Source organism: Pocillopora verrucosa, chromosome 6 (assembly GCF_036669915.1).
Source record: "Pocillopora verrucosa isolate sample1 chromosome 6, ASM3666991v2, whole genome shotgun sequence".
NCBI lineage: Eukaryota > Metazoa > Cnidaria > Anthozoa > Scleractinia > Pocilloporidae > Pocillopora > Pocillopora verrucosa.
In genome coordinates, this window is record NC_089317.1 from 24255422 (window position 1) to 24270247 (window position 14826).

Genomic DNA, 14826 nt, shown 5'->3' on the forward strand with positions numbered 1-14826 from the left:
GTTCCGTCTTCAACATGGCGATTCGGCCGGTCAGGTGATTCGACTGACCAATTGATCTTGTTTCACAATGGAGTCTTGATGAGTTTGCACGACTGGAATGGCCAGTAAAGAAAGTCTTGGAAGAGTGAGACATTTTGATCTTAGTTCAAAACAGGTTCGTGTACATTTTTCTCTACAGGTATATAATTTTATTCCTCAGTAGTTAGGAAGTCTCCTGCGAAGCTTCAAGTAGTGCAACCTAAGCCATGCGTTCTCCAAGTTATACAATATTTGTTTATCTTGATCGAATTGCAACCACGCAAAAATGCAATATCTTATTTTCATCTTCGAAGCCTTCTTTCTGTTGTTCTTGGCCTTGTCATCGTTGCCCGTTCGTATCAGTTTTGCAACAATTATAATAAACATTTAAAATTATTATTAATCTTGTGGGTGAATTGAAATAAGGTCAATTTGAATTTCGAACGCGGATATCTGCTAAGCCCCCCGATTAAATCAATAAACTGTCCAAATACCGATATCAAAATATTTTGTTTTAAGAAGTTCGAAACGCGTGCAATATCGCAACTCTCTAAAGGTTTCTTGTGACATTTTTGTTCCATATTTGGCACACTGTAAGTGTCTACGAATCTTGATTTAGCTATTCCTCTACCTTACAGCTGCGACTGCGACACCTAAGAAGCATCTCTGTTCGAAAAATAATTCCAAAGTTTTCCATTTTTGGAGATGATTTGCTGGACTGCCTGCTGGAAACATACTTCACTTTGCATAGTGTTGAAGGAAATCAGAAAGGTTTTTGTTTTTAGAATAGTTGTTTAATTCTTATTGCTTGTGTGTTCGAATTTTTATGTTTAACCATTTTATTCAATTTTTGCATTTAACAACAGGTGAGAGTCTCCAGTTTGCCATAACCCTCTTCCTTCACCTTGCACACCCATACAGTCATGTAACTCTCATCTCCTGTTATTTATTGCAGAATGTAGCAGATTGTTAACTATTGAATGTTACATTTTCAGATTTCTCACCCATGTCCTGCTGTCAAGAAGGTTCCATTTCTTACCCTTTCTTTTCCTTTTTCTGGGTACCTTTGCCCCATTCTGTATATTGCCTCAACTTTCCTCAAAATGAAACTCTTCTCCTTTAATTTTTGTGTACATAAAGGTTAAATTTTTGTCCAAAATCCTTATGCTTTTTGTTTGTTTCTCGCATAGCTATCTATACCAGTGAGAAAATCAAGTATTCACTGGTGAGTAATATGGATATGACTGCCATTCATTCCCTCCCACAGCCAGTTTCCTTCTCATATTTAGTTTGGTTTGTTAGATTTGCAGTCCATACAATCACTAGGTCTTTGTTTTTTAAGTTAGCTTGATTATTATTATAATTTCTATTCTTAATGTTTTATTCACAAATTAGAATCCAACATGGGCTAGTTTTGAGCCATCTTCATGGAAAGATCAACAATCAGGTGCTGTGTCTTGTATCCTTTTTTCTGAAAACCTTCACTCTAGTGATCAGCAAACATCGTAGAGCCTGTTTAGTTTTTTGTGTGTAGCTCTACATGGTGAAGTTATTTTTTCCTTGATCAAAATGTCAGCTGTCATTGTTAGAGTATGGGGAGGTCAAAAAGACACATTTCAACTTATTATTGAGTGGAAGGTTCATTTGCCATCCCTTCAATACCTTGGAGAACAGGTAAATTGATAACAGTGTGTATGATTTGAAAGAAAAACATTTTGTCAACTTAGTATGTTTTCTTTATATCATGATTAGTGTTAATTATTGGTGATTTTTTCAGGCAGAACACTCAACACTCAACACTCACAGTGACCCTTGATAAGGAGCAAATTGGGTAACTCCTGATGAGCAGTCTGGGAGACTTGACTAAAAGCTAGAGGGGGGGGGGGCAGCTATAGACAGGCATTCCGTCAAGGAGGAGTAGATACATGTATTCCCTCCTAGACTCTTCATGTTATAAAGAAATACATGTCAGAAAAAAACAAAAAAGGGATAGTGGCCCTTGGCCACTGAAGCGGAACCTTTAGATTTAACTCATGACAATGCTATAATTTGATGAACTTTTCAGGTGAAGTCTAGCAAATATGGACAGAACACAGTTATCTTTGGTCTCATTGATGGGTATTACAGTGTACCTAACTGCCTGCCAAAAGAAGAGGTAAGCTGGAATAGATGATCTCTCAGCACTTGAATTCTATTAGAACGCAAATTTTGCAATAATTCTGTTAGACTGCACATAAAATCACAAGTGTTTGTGATTTTTTAAGACTGCAGGCAGTGGTGAAATTGCAGCTGTGAAAAGAAAAGATGTTATTAGAGTTGATGTGGACCAGGTATGTGAGGAACACATGTAGTAAGTTTGACAACTGAAGACTCTATCAATTGAGATCAGGTAGAAGGTACAGTTACCAAATTGTTAATATGGCATCACCAGAATGAAGGATCATTATCTGTGACATGACAGGATCTTTGTGAAGAGTTTCTGGCAATAAAATTTTGTTTTCATTACTTTGAGTGGTTCATATCAGTTACCTATGTAGACTTTACTGACAATAATCCTTTTCTGTCAATTACTAACATTAGCCAGAATTGGTTGATGACATGCCTTAACTACATTGAAAGTCACACAGTGTTTTTGCATGTATTCATAGGGCTTTTCTTTTCATAGGTTCAAACGTCTTGTAAACTGTCATCTATTCAAAGGTATGTCCTTATTTAAACATGTATTTCAAAGTTTCTGAAGCATGGTTTGTTTAGTATGGTGTATGTGCATTAATTTGAAGGCCATCTTGATTCTTCTCCTCAGACTACAGACAGTACAAAAGGCCATTCTGCAGTCTCAGCTGTCAGTCAGGGATGTGCGGCAGGCCATCCTATGCAAAGTTGAATCTGACATCAAGTCTACTTCACAGGTTTGTATTAAAGTTTGGGCACAAATTTTCAGATAATTTCCCATACAGGAAAAAGATGTTGTACTATATATTTTTTATTTTAATGGAATGGTGTTCTGTATGACAGTAGTGGACTCAGCATGCTTTCTGCCAAGGAGATCCTTTTAAAACCAAATTGTCAATTTTTTAATTAGTTGTAATGAAAACCCCTTTCCTTTTTGTTGCAGCTATCAGAAGAGGAGATGCTGAAGTTGAAGATCAAACTTTTAAGAGAGGAGTGCCTATTAAAACAGAAACTCTTGTTGAAAGGTGTTTATGTACTTGTAGCTTTCTCAAATAAATGTTTCTGACATTTTTATAAAAAGGGAGATTTATACATTTTTGTCAACTAAGTAATATTTTTTGCAAATTGTAGAAGGGGCAGAGGAGAAGAGTGTCTCTGAAAAACTGAAGGAAAGAGGTGAGTAATGTTTAAATTTCCAACAAAAAAGTGACTTTATTTGATCCATATCCATGGATATCTTTGCCCTCTATCCTAGTAACCATTAGTGGTAAGTCCAGAGGGAGGGTGATGGGGGTTTGGAGCTGATTACCCATCAGACCTGCAGGTAGTTAACTTCTTGTCTGATGCAAAAATTCTGGCAAGTCGCGTATTGCAACTCGACTACGTATGACGTGTAACTGCGAGTGAAAGGTTGGTTGATAAGTTATTTGCAGTGGAAAACAATTCTATGTTTTTCAATCAAAGTTTAGATTCATGCCTTCTCCCCCCCCCCCCCCCCCATCATAATGTTTCATTGCAGTCGTGTAAGTTATGTTCTTTGTATTACGCCTCCGTGAATTTGTCGTTCTACAGAAATGAACCTTAAGAGGAACAGAGAGAAACTGGACTCTAATAAAGTTTGTTTGAGAGAACATAAGCAAGCACACGTAGAAAAAAGGTAAATATGTTAACGGTATCTTCTTCCGTCACTTCATGCAGACATAAGGTCTAAATTGTAAAGATAAACAACTCTCAAGGTCATTGATTTGTGATCATGTGCTGAGGTCGTTCTAATGAGTAAGTCCTTAAAAGAACTGTTGACGATGTTTTTATAAACCATGGCAGCTTACCCTGCTTGAAGTTTTCTGTACAATTACTCAGTAAAAACCCCATAATTTTGAGCGTATTTTGTGATTAAAGGATATTAGAATGATATTAAAAGGTACAGCGGTCAAATGGTATCGTCAAATTAGGGAATTATTTCACGCGCGTTTTGTCAAAATTCTAACACTCTACGGAGCCTTTCCCCAGTAACCCTTTGATTATACTTGCTAACTGCTGTCGGTCTGAGTGCCACGCGGATATTGTGGGGTGATTGAGATCCGCCTCAGCACTGGTTTCGATAAATCGTCATGCATGGAAGAGTCACTTCAGCGGTCGTGTTTAATACCGACCTCTTTTGGTATTGCAGGGAAGCTTTCGTTAAGGTGACTGCTCAGATGAATATGAGACGACGACAACTCATCTCTGAGCTGATAACAATCTACCCCATTGTTGAGGTGAGGAATAACCATTGAGTGCAATTAGAATTACATAAGTAATCTGCTCATTCAATAAATACGCTGCTAGATAGAAAAATCTTAAGTTTTACTGCTGACAATTGATGTCGTTTTGGTCTTTCTGCAGTTGAAGAAATCAAAAGAATTCCTAATTTCTGGCGTGCGGCTTCCTAATTGTGAATCAGACGAATTCCAAGGTGAGAAAATGAAACCCCTCGCTTTCAAGTTCCCATCATCCAGATTAAACATTCATTTTTGCGACAAACGATTGTAAAAAGTCACTCATCACCATTAACTGCCGCGAGCAGGTTCGACGGATCTTAACCGTCTACACGCTAACATCAGTATGCATATTCTCCATATTGTTCTCCGTACATTTTCTTAAGGAGCCTACTAGGAGAATTTGTTCAACAATCAAGAGCTGTTTAATTGATGATCAATTCCTTTATTCTCGTGACCTTTATGTGTGATTCAGGGGTGATATTGTAAGGAGAATTTAGATGTCAGTCACTCTTAGGGGTCAAAATGTTAAACGATATCTACCTTATTGCAGCCATGGATGACGAGACCCTGTCGGTTGCCCTTGGTTACACGTGTCACTTGGTGTGTATGATAGCTCAATTCTTGGATCTGCCTTTGAGATATCCCATGAATTCTCGCGGCTCTAGATCCACCATTATGGATTTCGCGATTGAAAAAGTTGCAGAGAAGGAGAGGCAGTGAGTACAAAGTAGTCTGTGTGGCTGGCGGTTTTGTTAGCTTGCGATGAAAAAATGAATTTGGTGTTTTATTCGAGGGCAATCTCATGCAAGTTTTATGGGCGGTCGAGGCATTCCCATCGATAAATATTAAACTACTTTCCTTGCTAATTCTGGAAGCTGTCAATTTCTTGCAACAAGTCAATGAGCAAGGCAAAACCACTTTTCTCTCGCCTCGTAGCGAGAGTAGTCCGTTTGAAAGTTTGAGATGCCGTGATTGTTTCTCGACGTGTTCGATGTCGATTGTCCAAGATTTCCCGGGTGTGACTCAGAATGTTCTTGTAGAGTGGCTCGATGGATGACTCGTTCTCCTTCTTTGCTTTTCAGGTTTCCGTTGTATAATAAGGGGAAAGAAAAAATTCAGTTCTACTATGGTACTTTTCTTTTAAACAAGAATATAGCCCAGGTAAAGTTTCTTAGTAACTCGCCTTCGTTACAGCAATTTTCTGTTGAATGTGGAAAGAAAACTATCTGGGATATCATTGGTTTTGATTTAGAGCGGTCAGTGATTGGTCCAGAAAATCTCAAGCGTCATTCTTAACCAATCATATGCAAAACCAACCCCAATGGTGACTTGGTTGCTCTTGTTTTCCTGCCCTTGAGGTAGTTTTCACAACTTACACCCTAAAACAACTAACCCAAGCTCTCATTGGTTCCTCGTGAAATTGCAGTTTTCAATTGAGTGTGGAGAAGCCAAAACCGACAAAATCCCAGCGACCAATCACAATTAAGCTTTGCATTGTCATCAGCCAATGAGGAATCAAAGTGATAACAGGAAACTTCTTGAGACGCGGGAAAGTGCGAATGACCAAGTCGCTAATGTTTTCAGTTTTGAATTTGATTGGTTGAGAGAATGGCGCAAGTATTCTGAACCAATCACGGTAAAACCAAAGCCATCTCAAATTACTTTCGACACTATTGAAAATTGTTCAAATTTACCATGTTCTGATTGGTCAGCGGATTTCGCTGGGTTTCGTTTTACGACAGTCGCTCAAAGTGTACTGTGGTTCTATAGAGATCGTGTAGAACCGTGACAACAAATAACAACCCTGCTTTTATTTTAAAATATCCTTCCTTTGCAACCGTTTAGCTTCGTCAGTTCAATGGCTTGGGGACACCGAACTTGCGCAATACTCTACCTAATCTTAAAGACTTGCTGGAAACAAAGTTCCAAACAAGGTTAGCCAAAAAATAGCATAGGTAAATAGCATAGGTATGCAATGCGTCCACACTGGAATGAGTGCATTCTAGTTTTAAAAGTAATGTTACGTTATTAAACACATGCTGTGTGTAGCTTTCCTACAGGGATACTTTGGTTTTTGCATATTTGGTAAAAATTAAAGGTTTTTTTCCATAGGAAAAGCTGACAACATGTAGCAAAGCTACAAGCGTCTTTTTTTCAGTTTGATTTTGTTGTTTAATTGTTTCAGTTTTGTTGGCCTGCACTAGGAATTCAGTTAGTAAAACGGAGCCAAACATTAAATGGCGGGACAGTAGCGGAGAATGTAAAAACGAGGATGATTTTAGGTCGTTTTTTACCTCAGCTTCAATCGCACTTCGTATCAACAACTAAACTATCTTTTGTTTTGTTTGGTTTTTTTTTGCTTGATTGTTTCAGGATACATTCTTCAGTAGGAAGTAATTTTTTTGCGGCTAATGGTTAATATTTTTCTCCCAGTGAAAAATCTGCACCTCTCACAATCATACGGAAGTCTCCATTGAAACACAGCCATAAACGCTCATCTACATCAGGTGAATCGGGAGAATCTTCTCCTTCGAATCCCAAACTTGAGGATGTTCTTCTTAGGACAATGAGTGCCTCCAGATCCGAGGCGAAGTCTGTTATGCCGGAAGCTCTGAGTGCAGCGCAAGTTAATCTTGTTCCGAATGCAGAAACTACTGTTACGAAAGGAGATGACCCGAATCCACCAACTCAACATGATTCGGTTGACTCGCTGGAAAAGCCTGTGTCGGATGATCGCGGGAAGGTTGCTACTGCTTCCTTAACAGACAGCTCACTGTTGCACATACCCGCGCAAGGAACGAGTCATTTAAAGTTTCTCGAACAACAGCGTTCCAAAAAAACCACTAAACTCGAAGACACTAAAAATACTAAGACTAAATCTCCAAGGACACTCTCCCTGAAGGGCCACAGACCATCGAATGTGGAGAAACGAAAGCTGGTCAAGAATAACAGTATGGATACCGGAATTGTAAATAAAGGAGTCGCATCTAAACTAGCGGATGGTACTGTTAATAACTTGATTTCAAGTGCGGGAAAACGTGATATTTCTGGTCGTCAACACTCAGAAAGTTCGAGACAAGGTAAGGCGAATGGTACAGTGGATCGCTTTGATATAGATCGTGCCAATAAGTGCGTCGTTTAACGCTGTAATATGTGAATTTTTTTTTTGATTTTGTTGTTGTAGTTGGCTCTTCTGCCCCCAATGGAGAACCCTCTACTGTGAAAGGAGACACCAGCAGCGGTAAAGCCGATGTGTTGAACAAACCAAGCGAATCTGATAAACCGTTGTTCCGTAACGACGAACTTCGCGCTAAAAGGAATTATTTGTTCGATGTGGAGGGATCTCTTAATTTCGACAGTTTCTGCGAAAATGGAGATATAGATTTAAGATGAAAACGGAATTTTTTTTCAAAGATGTGTGTGTTGTACACAAAAATTATGCCCGTTAGCAATTTCCAAGATTTCATATGATGAAATTTTTTTTAATAAAATAAGATGTCGCTAATTTACAATAATTTCAAATCTCAACCTCTCTTAGCTTGGAACCAGACAGTGAAAATAATTGGGGAATGGTACAGAAAAAAATAAAAACGCAGAAACTGCCTGTTTTTTTTTTCCGGTCCCGTTCCCCAATAATGTGGCCATATGATTTTTCAATGAGGATTCTGGTCTAAGGCGACACCGCCACGGATCTTTTGTGCGTCAATCCATGCAGCGTCGCTTTTATTTCTTGGCAGAAGTTCTTATGCCAAAACAGATTAGTTGGTTGAATTCTTAAAATGTTTTTCTTTTTCCAGGTAAAGAAAATGACCTGTTTTTGCAAAGAAATCTGATATATGATAACGAAACTGAGGGATCTCTAAGGGAATAGTGGTAAAGTAATAACAATTGGGGAAATTTTAAGTTCTTGGTGGCTAAGGTTATTAATCTCTTTTTCTGACTGTTTAGCGAATATGAATGAAACTTAAATGGAACAGAAGACCTGCATTGAGGATAGATCCATAAACCCACACATATTATTTAGGAGATGTGAACATTTTCTTTCTGTCTGACCAATCCCCCTTCTCCTTGTGATTTTATGTCTTTCATCGAGTCCAATCTTACCCACCTCGGGATGGTGTCTCATGGATTTAGTATAAGTGGTGGCCTGGGCACGAGGGATTTTTTGTTCCTAAACTCTTTACACCTTCTGATTTGTTTCTGGTATTTCTGTGACTACTGTGGAATAATATATTGATAACTGAATAAACAGAACTTTGAAACTGTTTTTGTTACTTATTTACTTGTTTGTTCTTCCGTTTGTTTGTTTAGATCGTAAAATTTGCTTGACAGTTGGCGATGTTAGAGTGTCATGTGGTTTCGGCCGGGGATGTTAATATCGCCAAGCATTATATTTGTGTTGTGAGCGAAAGATATCTTTTACAATTTTTCGTGTTTTCTGTGAGACGTATCATCCTCGATGCCAAAAACAATCCTAGACCTTTCCCTTGAACATGTGATTCGATCCGCATGCAAATGACTCATTCTCACACTTGGCCTCGTTTGGTAATGAGACTCTAGTCAACCTGGAAATGGGTTTTCTACTTTTATGAAATTCCTTACTCTTAACCTGCGCTCTGATCCCTCCAAATATGTCGTTCATTCGACCAGAAATTGGCTCCGGTTCACCATTATCGTCCACGTGCTTCCCACGTCCGATTTCGCCCCTCCCCCCTCCCCCCCCCCCAACCTTTCTCCCACTTTCTTCCAGCTTACCCTTACAATAGCCTAGATTAAAAAGAAAATAACATTTGGTTATGTTAAATGTCGGAGTAGTGTATTTCGCGTAATAAAGAGATGAAAGTAAATTGCAAAGGAACCCTGGAGTGTACGCAGCACTCGAAATCAGGCATTTTAGGAGTTTCTTTTTTACAAAATTCTCCTTGAGCCCCTAGAACCAAAAATTCTGTTTAATGACAAAGGCAAGAGTAGTAACTCATGAATACTAAGGTATCCAACAATTACTCAGATATTTCCAAATTTCTCTAATTATTATGCAAATAGTATTTTATGTACACTTAATTGACGTTACTATGCTTTATTGAAAGAAATTAAGGCAGTAATAAAAATTTTTCAAAGCTTTTTGCGTCAATAGAAAATTACGTACACCGTGATGTACTATGATATCATGAAAATGTTTGAACCGAAAATTGATCCTTAAGATAAAAAAATTAAATTGATTAAGAAAGCTTAAAAAAATTTATAAAGTACTTTCAAAAAACTCAAGCGTTGAGTCTGTCAGCTCTTAGCTATGCATATAGCCGTCTCTCAACTATTACATCAGCGAATATATATATACATAACTATTATATTTAGAAATCTTTCACCACTTCACTGCTGAATCAATGCTTGCAAAAGCGTTTGTTTTCATGTTTCGGCCGCTGTAATACAATTTTTTAACAATACTGATCTCATTACATCGTATATTTACAGCAAAATTGAAAATATTGTGCGCCATGCTTTTTGTAATTTACATATGGGAAGCTATCAGACCATTTTGTCGCGTCAGACAGTCTAAAATTGTAATTACCGCACATCTAAAATTCAGGTAAAAAACTGACAGATAAAGCTCATTTCCACCAACTCTTGCTAAGCAAGAGCTTAAACTGAAGATCTGTTTTCCGTTCTCTTGGTGTAAATTAATTTTGATCCAGATATGTTATCCTGCGTTACGTAGTGTTATGGTACGTTACGTTACGGTGATGAGATGACATGTTTACAACCGGTGCCGAGACGTGAATAACTCTTGCCAGTGTAAAACAGGGATATTTTGATTACGTAACTGTGCAACAGACATCTTACAACTGGAAAGTGATATGGAGTTCGTCAAGTACATTGGATATTGCGGCAAGACATGACGCCTGCAAGACAGAGTATTTATGACAAATGTATAAAAAGCAAAATCTCATAAAGTTTGAGTAATTTTTTTATTTGTAAATTTAATTTAGCCAGGGAACCTTGCTCACATAATACAAATAAATTACAGTTTTCCCCATTTTAGAAAACCTTTGTAAAATAACGGACCACACAAACAGACGAATTTCAGCGACGGCTTTTGATTTAAAATTCTCTCTCTTTTTTTCCCCTAATGTCTATTTATCTTTCTCTGTCGTTGTCTGAAGTGTTTACATGCAAAGGAGTTAGAAGTAAAATGATGAATAATTTATTAAGCAATACGCATTTCTTTTAGAAAGGTAAAACTAAAAGATTGCTTGATCCTAATAAATCATTTATAGCTAGATGTTCTTATTTCCACTCAGCGTACTTATTTCTGATCTCATGCAAAACAGTAGCTGTTTATAAACGCGTTAATAGCAATGATTTTTTTTAAACGTACCTTTCCAAAGGCCTGCGTTTGAAAACGTCTTCCAGCAAACGCAGCTGATCTGCAATGTTACATTCGCAGCTTTTGTTTCTGCAATCAAAGAAGGCCTCCAAGGCTTTCAAATTTGCTACTGCAAGCGAGTACTTTCCTCTCCATAAAGAGCCGTGCACTACGTCCATGCAGAATTGCTTGTCTCTTTCGCTATTTGAGCTCAGAGATGTGAAGTCGATGCTGTAATCTGGAAGTGGCATTTCACCGGTAAGGAGATGAGCTAGGTACGGCCGCAAAACATCCCAGAATTTTTCCACCTCGCAGTGAGTCCAAATTGGATCTTGCTGTCGTTTGAGACAATCATAAATCGCCATTTTTTCTTCGTTTGGTTAATACGAGATTGCAGATCTAAAAGTTACAAAATTGCAATATTTTCCGGTTTTTACAGCGAGTTTATCGTTTTAGGCTGTCGGACCTGCAGTGTTTTCCAAATGAATTATTTGTTTACTCTATAGTAAAGAATTCTCTCTTGTGATTGGTCATAATTCTACGCTTTTGTTCGCGGTAAAATATGCTGATCCTCGGATAGAAAGATAAGGTGAACAGAATTTCTCGCATGTCACCCGGACTTTGTTGATTTGGTTTCAGTTCACGCAACAAGAATTGTTGTCCAAGCAAATTATTTCGCCTCTTTCGCTGTGTATAATAAAATTATTACTTCTCCGTTATTTAACTTTGCAATTTGGGAAATAACATCTCTTCCCCTGAAGTCAAAACAGTCAAAGATCACGTTTGCACTAGTTCGGAAGAGTTCGGCTTCACGAGAGCCGCCGACCGTGACTTCCGAGTGTCACGATGCCGTGTCGACTTACTTTAGGGATATTATTATGGATGGACCAAAAACTTTTATCATCTGTTAGCCTGCAGCGCTTGCAGTTATCATTTCGCACTAGTAAAGATTCGCACCAAAAGAGAGCGCCGAAATGCCCATGGGCTAACCTGACTCAAACATCACTCTTGAAACAAATTGTCATCTACACGCTATAACCACTGTTTTTGTCTAAACAATTAACCAGTTTCTTTAAGGTTCACTCATGCACTTTGTTTACCAAGAGAGGACGACTGGGCGGGAAGATTTGAGACGTGTAGCAGATGCATTCACTTAGTTTCACGATTTTCCGTGAGTGTGTAAATGGGAGAGGATTACCTTTGGAACAGTCTGCAATGGTTCCTGTCTCAAGCTGAACTTTAACACAGTGTTGAAATTAAACCATGTTTTGATCTCACTCGAGACAAGTCGCAAAAGTAAAAACATAAACAATTTAACAATTTAAATATATTTTTTAATCCAATTTTAAAAACCGTCTTTTCCAACTTATTGCGTCAGTTCGAATATTTTACATTTCTTTTTTTTTTCAAATGATAAACTAAAATTAGTATAACAATCCATTACTTTGGTAATTTACTACATTGTGTCTTCATTACATTTGTACAATAAAAGGAAAAGCACTGATTCATAACAATTTCAAAGCTGACGTTTCGAGCGTTAGCCCTTCGTCAGAGCGAATTATCATAAACAATGCATTAAACCAGCCTTTGTCTATTCCGGGTCATTTCATTAATTTGAATTACCGGCGAGAGCGTTTAAATCTATTTATTATTCGAATAAAGGGGTAAGTTTCAAAAGAAACTGTGGTGCTGCGTCGGTGGGAGAGTATAACAGGTAATTTAGTGTTAACAACTGGGTTGAAAACGTAAATTAGCCACCGTAAAGGGTAAAAAAGCTGACGTTTCGAGCGTTAGCCCTTCGTCAGAGCGTTAGCTAACGCTCGAAACGTCAGCTTTTTTACCCTTTACGGTGGCTAATTTACGTTTTCAACCCAGTTGTTAACACTAAATTACCTGTTATTTATTATTCGGGCATGGCTTGGGAAGGAGTAAGTTTTTTTGTTTTGTTTTGTCCCTTTTTTTGTTTTGTCTACTTGTGTCTCTAAAACATAGACCGGAAATTCATGAAGGAGGAGATAATTAACACCCTTATTGTGATACGACAATACCGCTTATCTGATCGAAAAATTTAAGACAATTAATTCTCGAATCTTCAAACCCTCTGGCTGCGTCTGATTAGAAGGCAACTTATCAATGTCACGTTTTTCGTTTCTGCGATAATTTGGGAAGGTTGAGACAAATTGTGTTACAATATTTACATTCATTTTAGGCTATAAACATTCTTTGTTGTCGTTTTTAAAAAAAATAACTTATGGCGTGAAACTCTTGTGAGGGTAAATCGTCACGCGACGTACTTGTGAGTACCATCGACACTAAATGGGAGAAAAGTAGTTAAACGTGAGTTTACATAAACGAGGATAAATGGCTGATAAAGCGAGGCGAAAATGGTGCAGATTTACTGGGAAAGTAAAAGATTATTTAATGATTGAAGGGAAATTAATTTTAAATCGGTGTAGAAAGGTTAAAATAAGCGCAGCACTACCTTACAAGGGAAGCGATTGAAAGCCTTTCATCGTTTTCACGTTTTTGTGCAAATAAGAACGCTAACGGTCGTTGGAAAGAAGAAAAAGTTATCTACATTCCTGAATTTCATGCGCGGCTTTATTGTCTTATCGTGAAACTAGAATCTTTGTTGTAAAAAAATTGCAAATAATCCACACGATAGCAATTGTCGTTACCCTAACTGTCTCATCAGCCAATATTTCTTCAAGAATCATTTTATCAGCTTAGGTTATTAAGAGATGCTAACTTTTGGAGTTACTTTCACTGTAGCACAACTCACTTCCTGCCTGCTGATAACTTCTGTTTACGTAATTTCGGCGTACCAGATATATTATCAGAACCAATGGTGAACAAATCTCACAACAAAAAAATCGTCTAGTGTTATCACCTTTGTCATGTCAATTAGTAACGCTCTTTCAAAACAAAGATTTTCGCTCGAAATAGCAGAAGTATTGATTTTAGTCGCTGATACGCAGAATTTACAGTCAACTCACTTACTAGTACGAGAAGCTTACCTATAAGTCATGGGTCTGTATTCAAATGCTTTCTTCAATTCGCGTAGTAGATCAGAAACACTAACGTGGTTATTGTTGGCACGTACGGCGCTGTCTTGAAAGAAAGTTTTGATTGCTTTTATATTAGCAACTGAGAGAGAGTATTTTCCTTTCCACATCGATTGGTGAATGATTTGGATACAGTGTTGCTTGTGCTTTTCGTTTCCCGGGTCCAGGGACGTAAAATCAATGTCGGAATCTGGTAGAGGCATTGCGCCGTTTAGTAATTGATCCAGGTATGGATGCAAAACTCGCCAGAATTTATCAACCTCAATTGTTGTCCACATGGGTTCACGAAATCCCTTCAAGTAGTCTGAAATAGCCATGCTATTTGAGGGAACTGCCTGCGGTAGTGTGATTCAGGATCGCGAGAGGCTGCTTTTACCATTTGGTCGCTATCTAAAAGTGAAAGATTGATCGTTACGTTTGGGCAAGCATCACGAAACGTTTGTTTACAAATACGTCACACCTGTTGGACCGGATTAGGTCAAATCATAAGAGTTACCATGTGCAAAATAGTTCCACATGAAACTTTTCCTACCGTTAAAGTGGGATTCTGTACACATTAGAGAACTTGAGGGATCGTTTAGACGATCGAAGTTAGGGGAGAGGAATAAGCCATCTTCACTTTCCTGCCCCGTGGCACTATGATCGCCACACCGTTCTTTCAGATTCAAGTGGAGCTCAAAGTCCCTGGAGAGCCACATGACTACAGTTCCGTAACTCATTTCGCACGCGACGAAACATCTTGTACATTACGCCGTAGAAATACAAAGCGTTTTCCGGTCATATTGAAAACGGCTTATATATATATTCTCCGTCCATACTAAAACGGTCACCGGCTGCAAAAACGTTTGCTTGCTTTCCTCAGAATGTGTTTGACAAAGGTCTCTTTAACCCGCCAAAAGTAAAAAGAGCAGTGACGTCAATGTGGTTTGTCAAGGGCTTCGGCTCG

At 38.2% G+C, this 14826-nt stretch overlaps 2 protein-coding genes across 2 annotated transcripts; one reads left to right on the top strand and one right to left on the bottom strand.

Moving 5' to 3' along the window:
- The first annotated feature begins 9 nt into the window (after positions 1-9).
- On the top strand, positions 10-8716 carry LOC131798205 (UV radiation resistance-associated protein-like). The gene is made up of 19 exons (XM_059115859.2): positions 10-154; positions 657-789; positions 1209-1243; positions 1414-1477; positions 1595-1692; positions 2084-2173; positions 2283-2348; positions 2684-2718; positions 2822-2927; positions 3134-3215; positions 3322-3366; positions 3763-3847; positions 4361-4448; positions 4576-4645; positions 5002-5167; positions 5534-5612; positions 6297-6385; positions 6885-7531; positions 7636-8716. The coding sequence occupies exons 1-19, from the start codon at positions 98-100 to the stop codon at positions 7842-7844; spliced, it is 2244 nt and encodes a 747-aa protein (XP_058971842.2). The 5' UTR covers positions 10-97; the 3' UTR covers positions 7845-8716.
- Positions 8717-9339: 623 nt separating this feature from the next.
- LOC131798203 (uncharacterized) lies at positions 9340-11251 on the bottom strand. Its single transcript, XM_059115857.2, has 2 exons — positions 10828-11251; positions 9340-10351 (listed from the first exon to the last, which is right to left on the bottom strand). Exons 1-2 carry the CDS (start codon positions 11178-11180, stop codon positions 10207-10209), a joined length of 498 nt encoding a protein of 165 aa, XP_058971840.1. The 5' UTR covers positions 11181-11251; the 3' UTR covers positions 9340-10206.
- Between the last annotated feature and the right edge of the window lie 3575 nt (positions 11252-14826).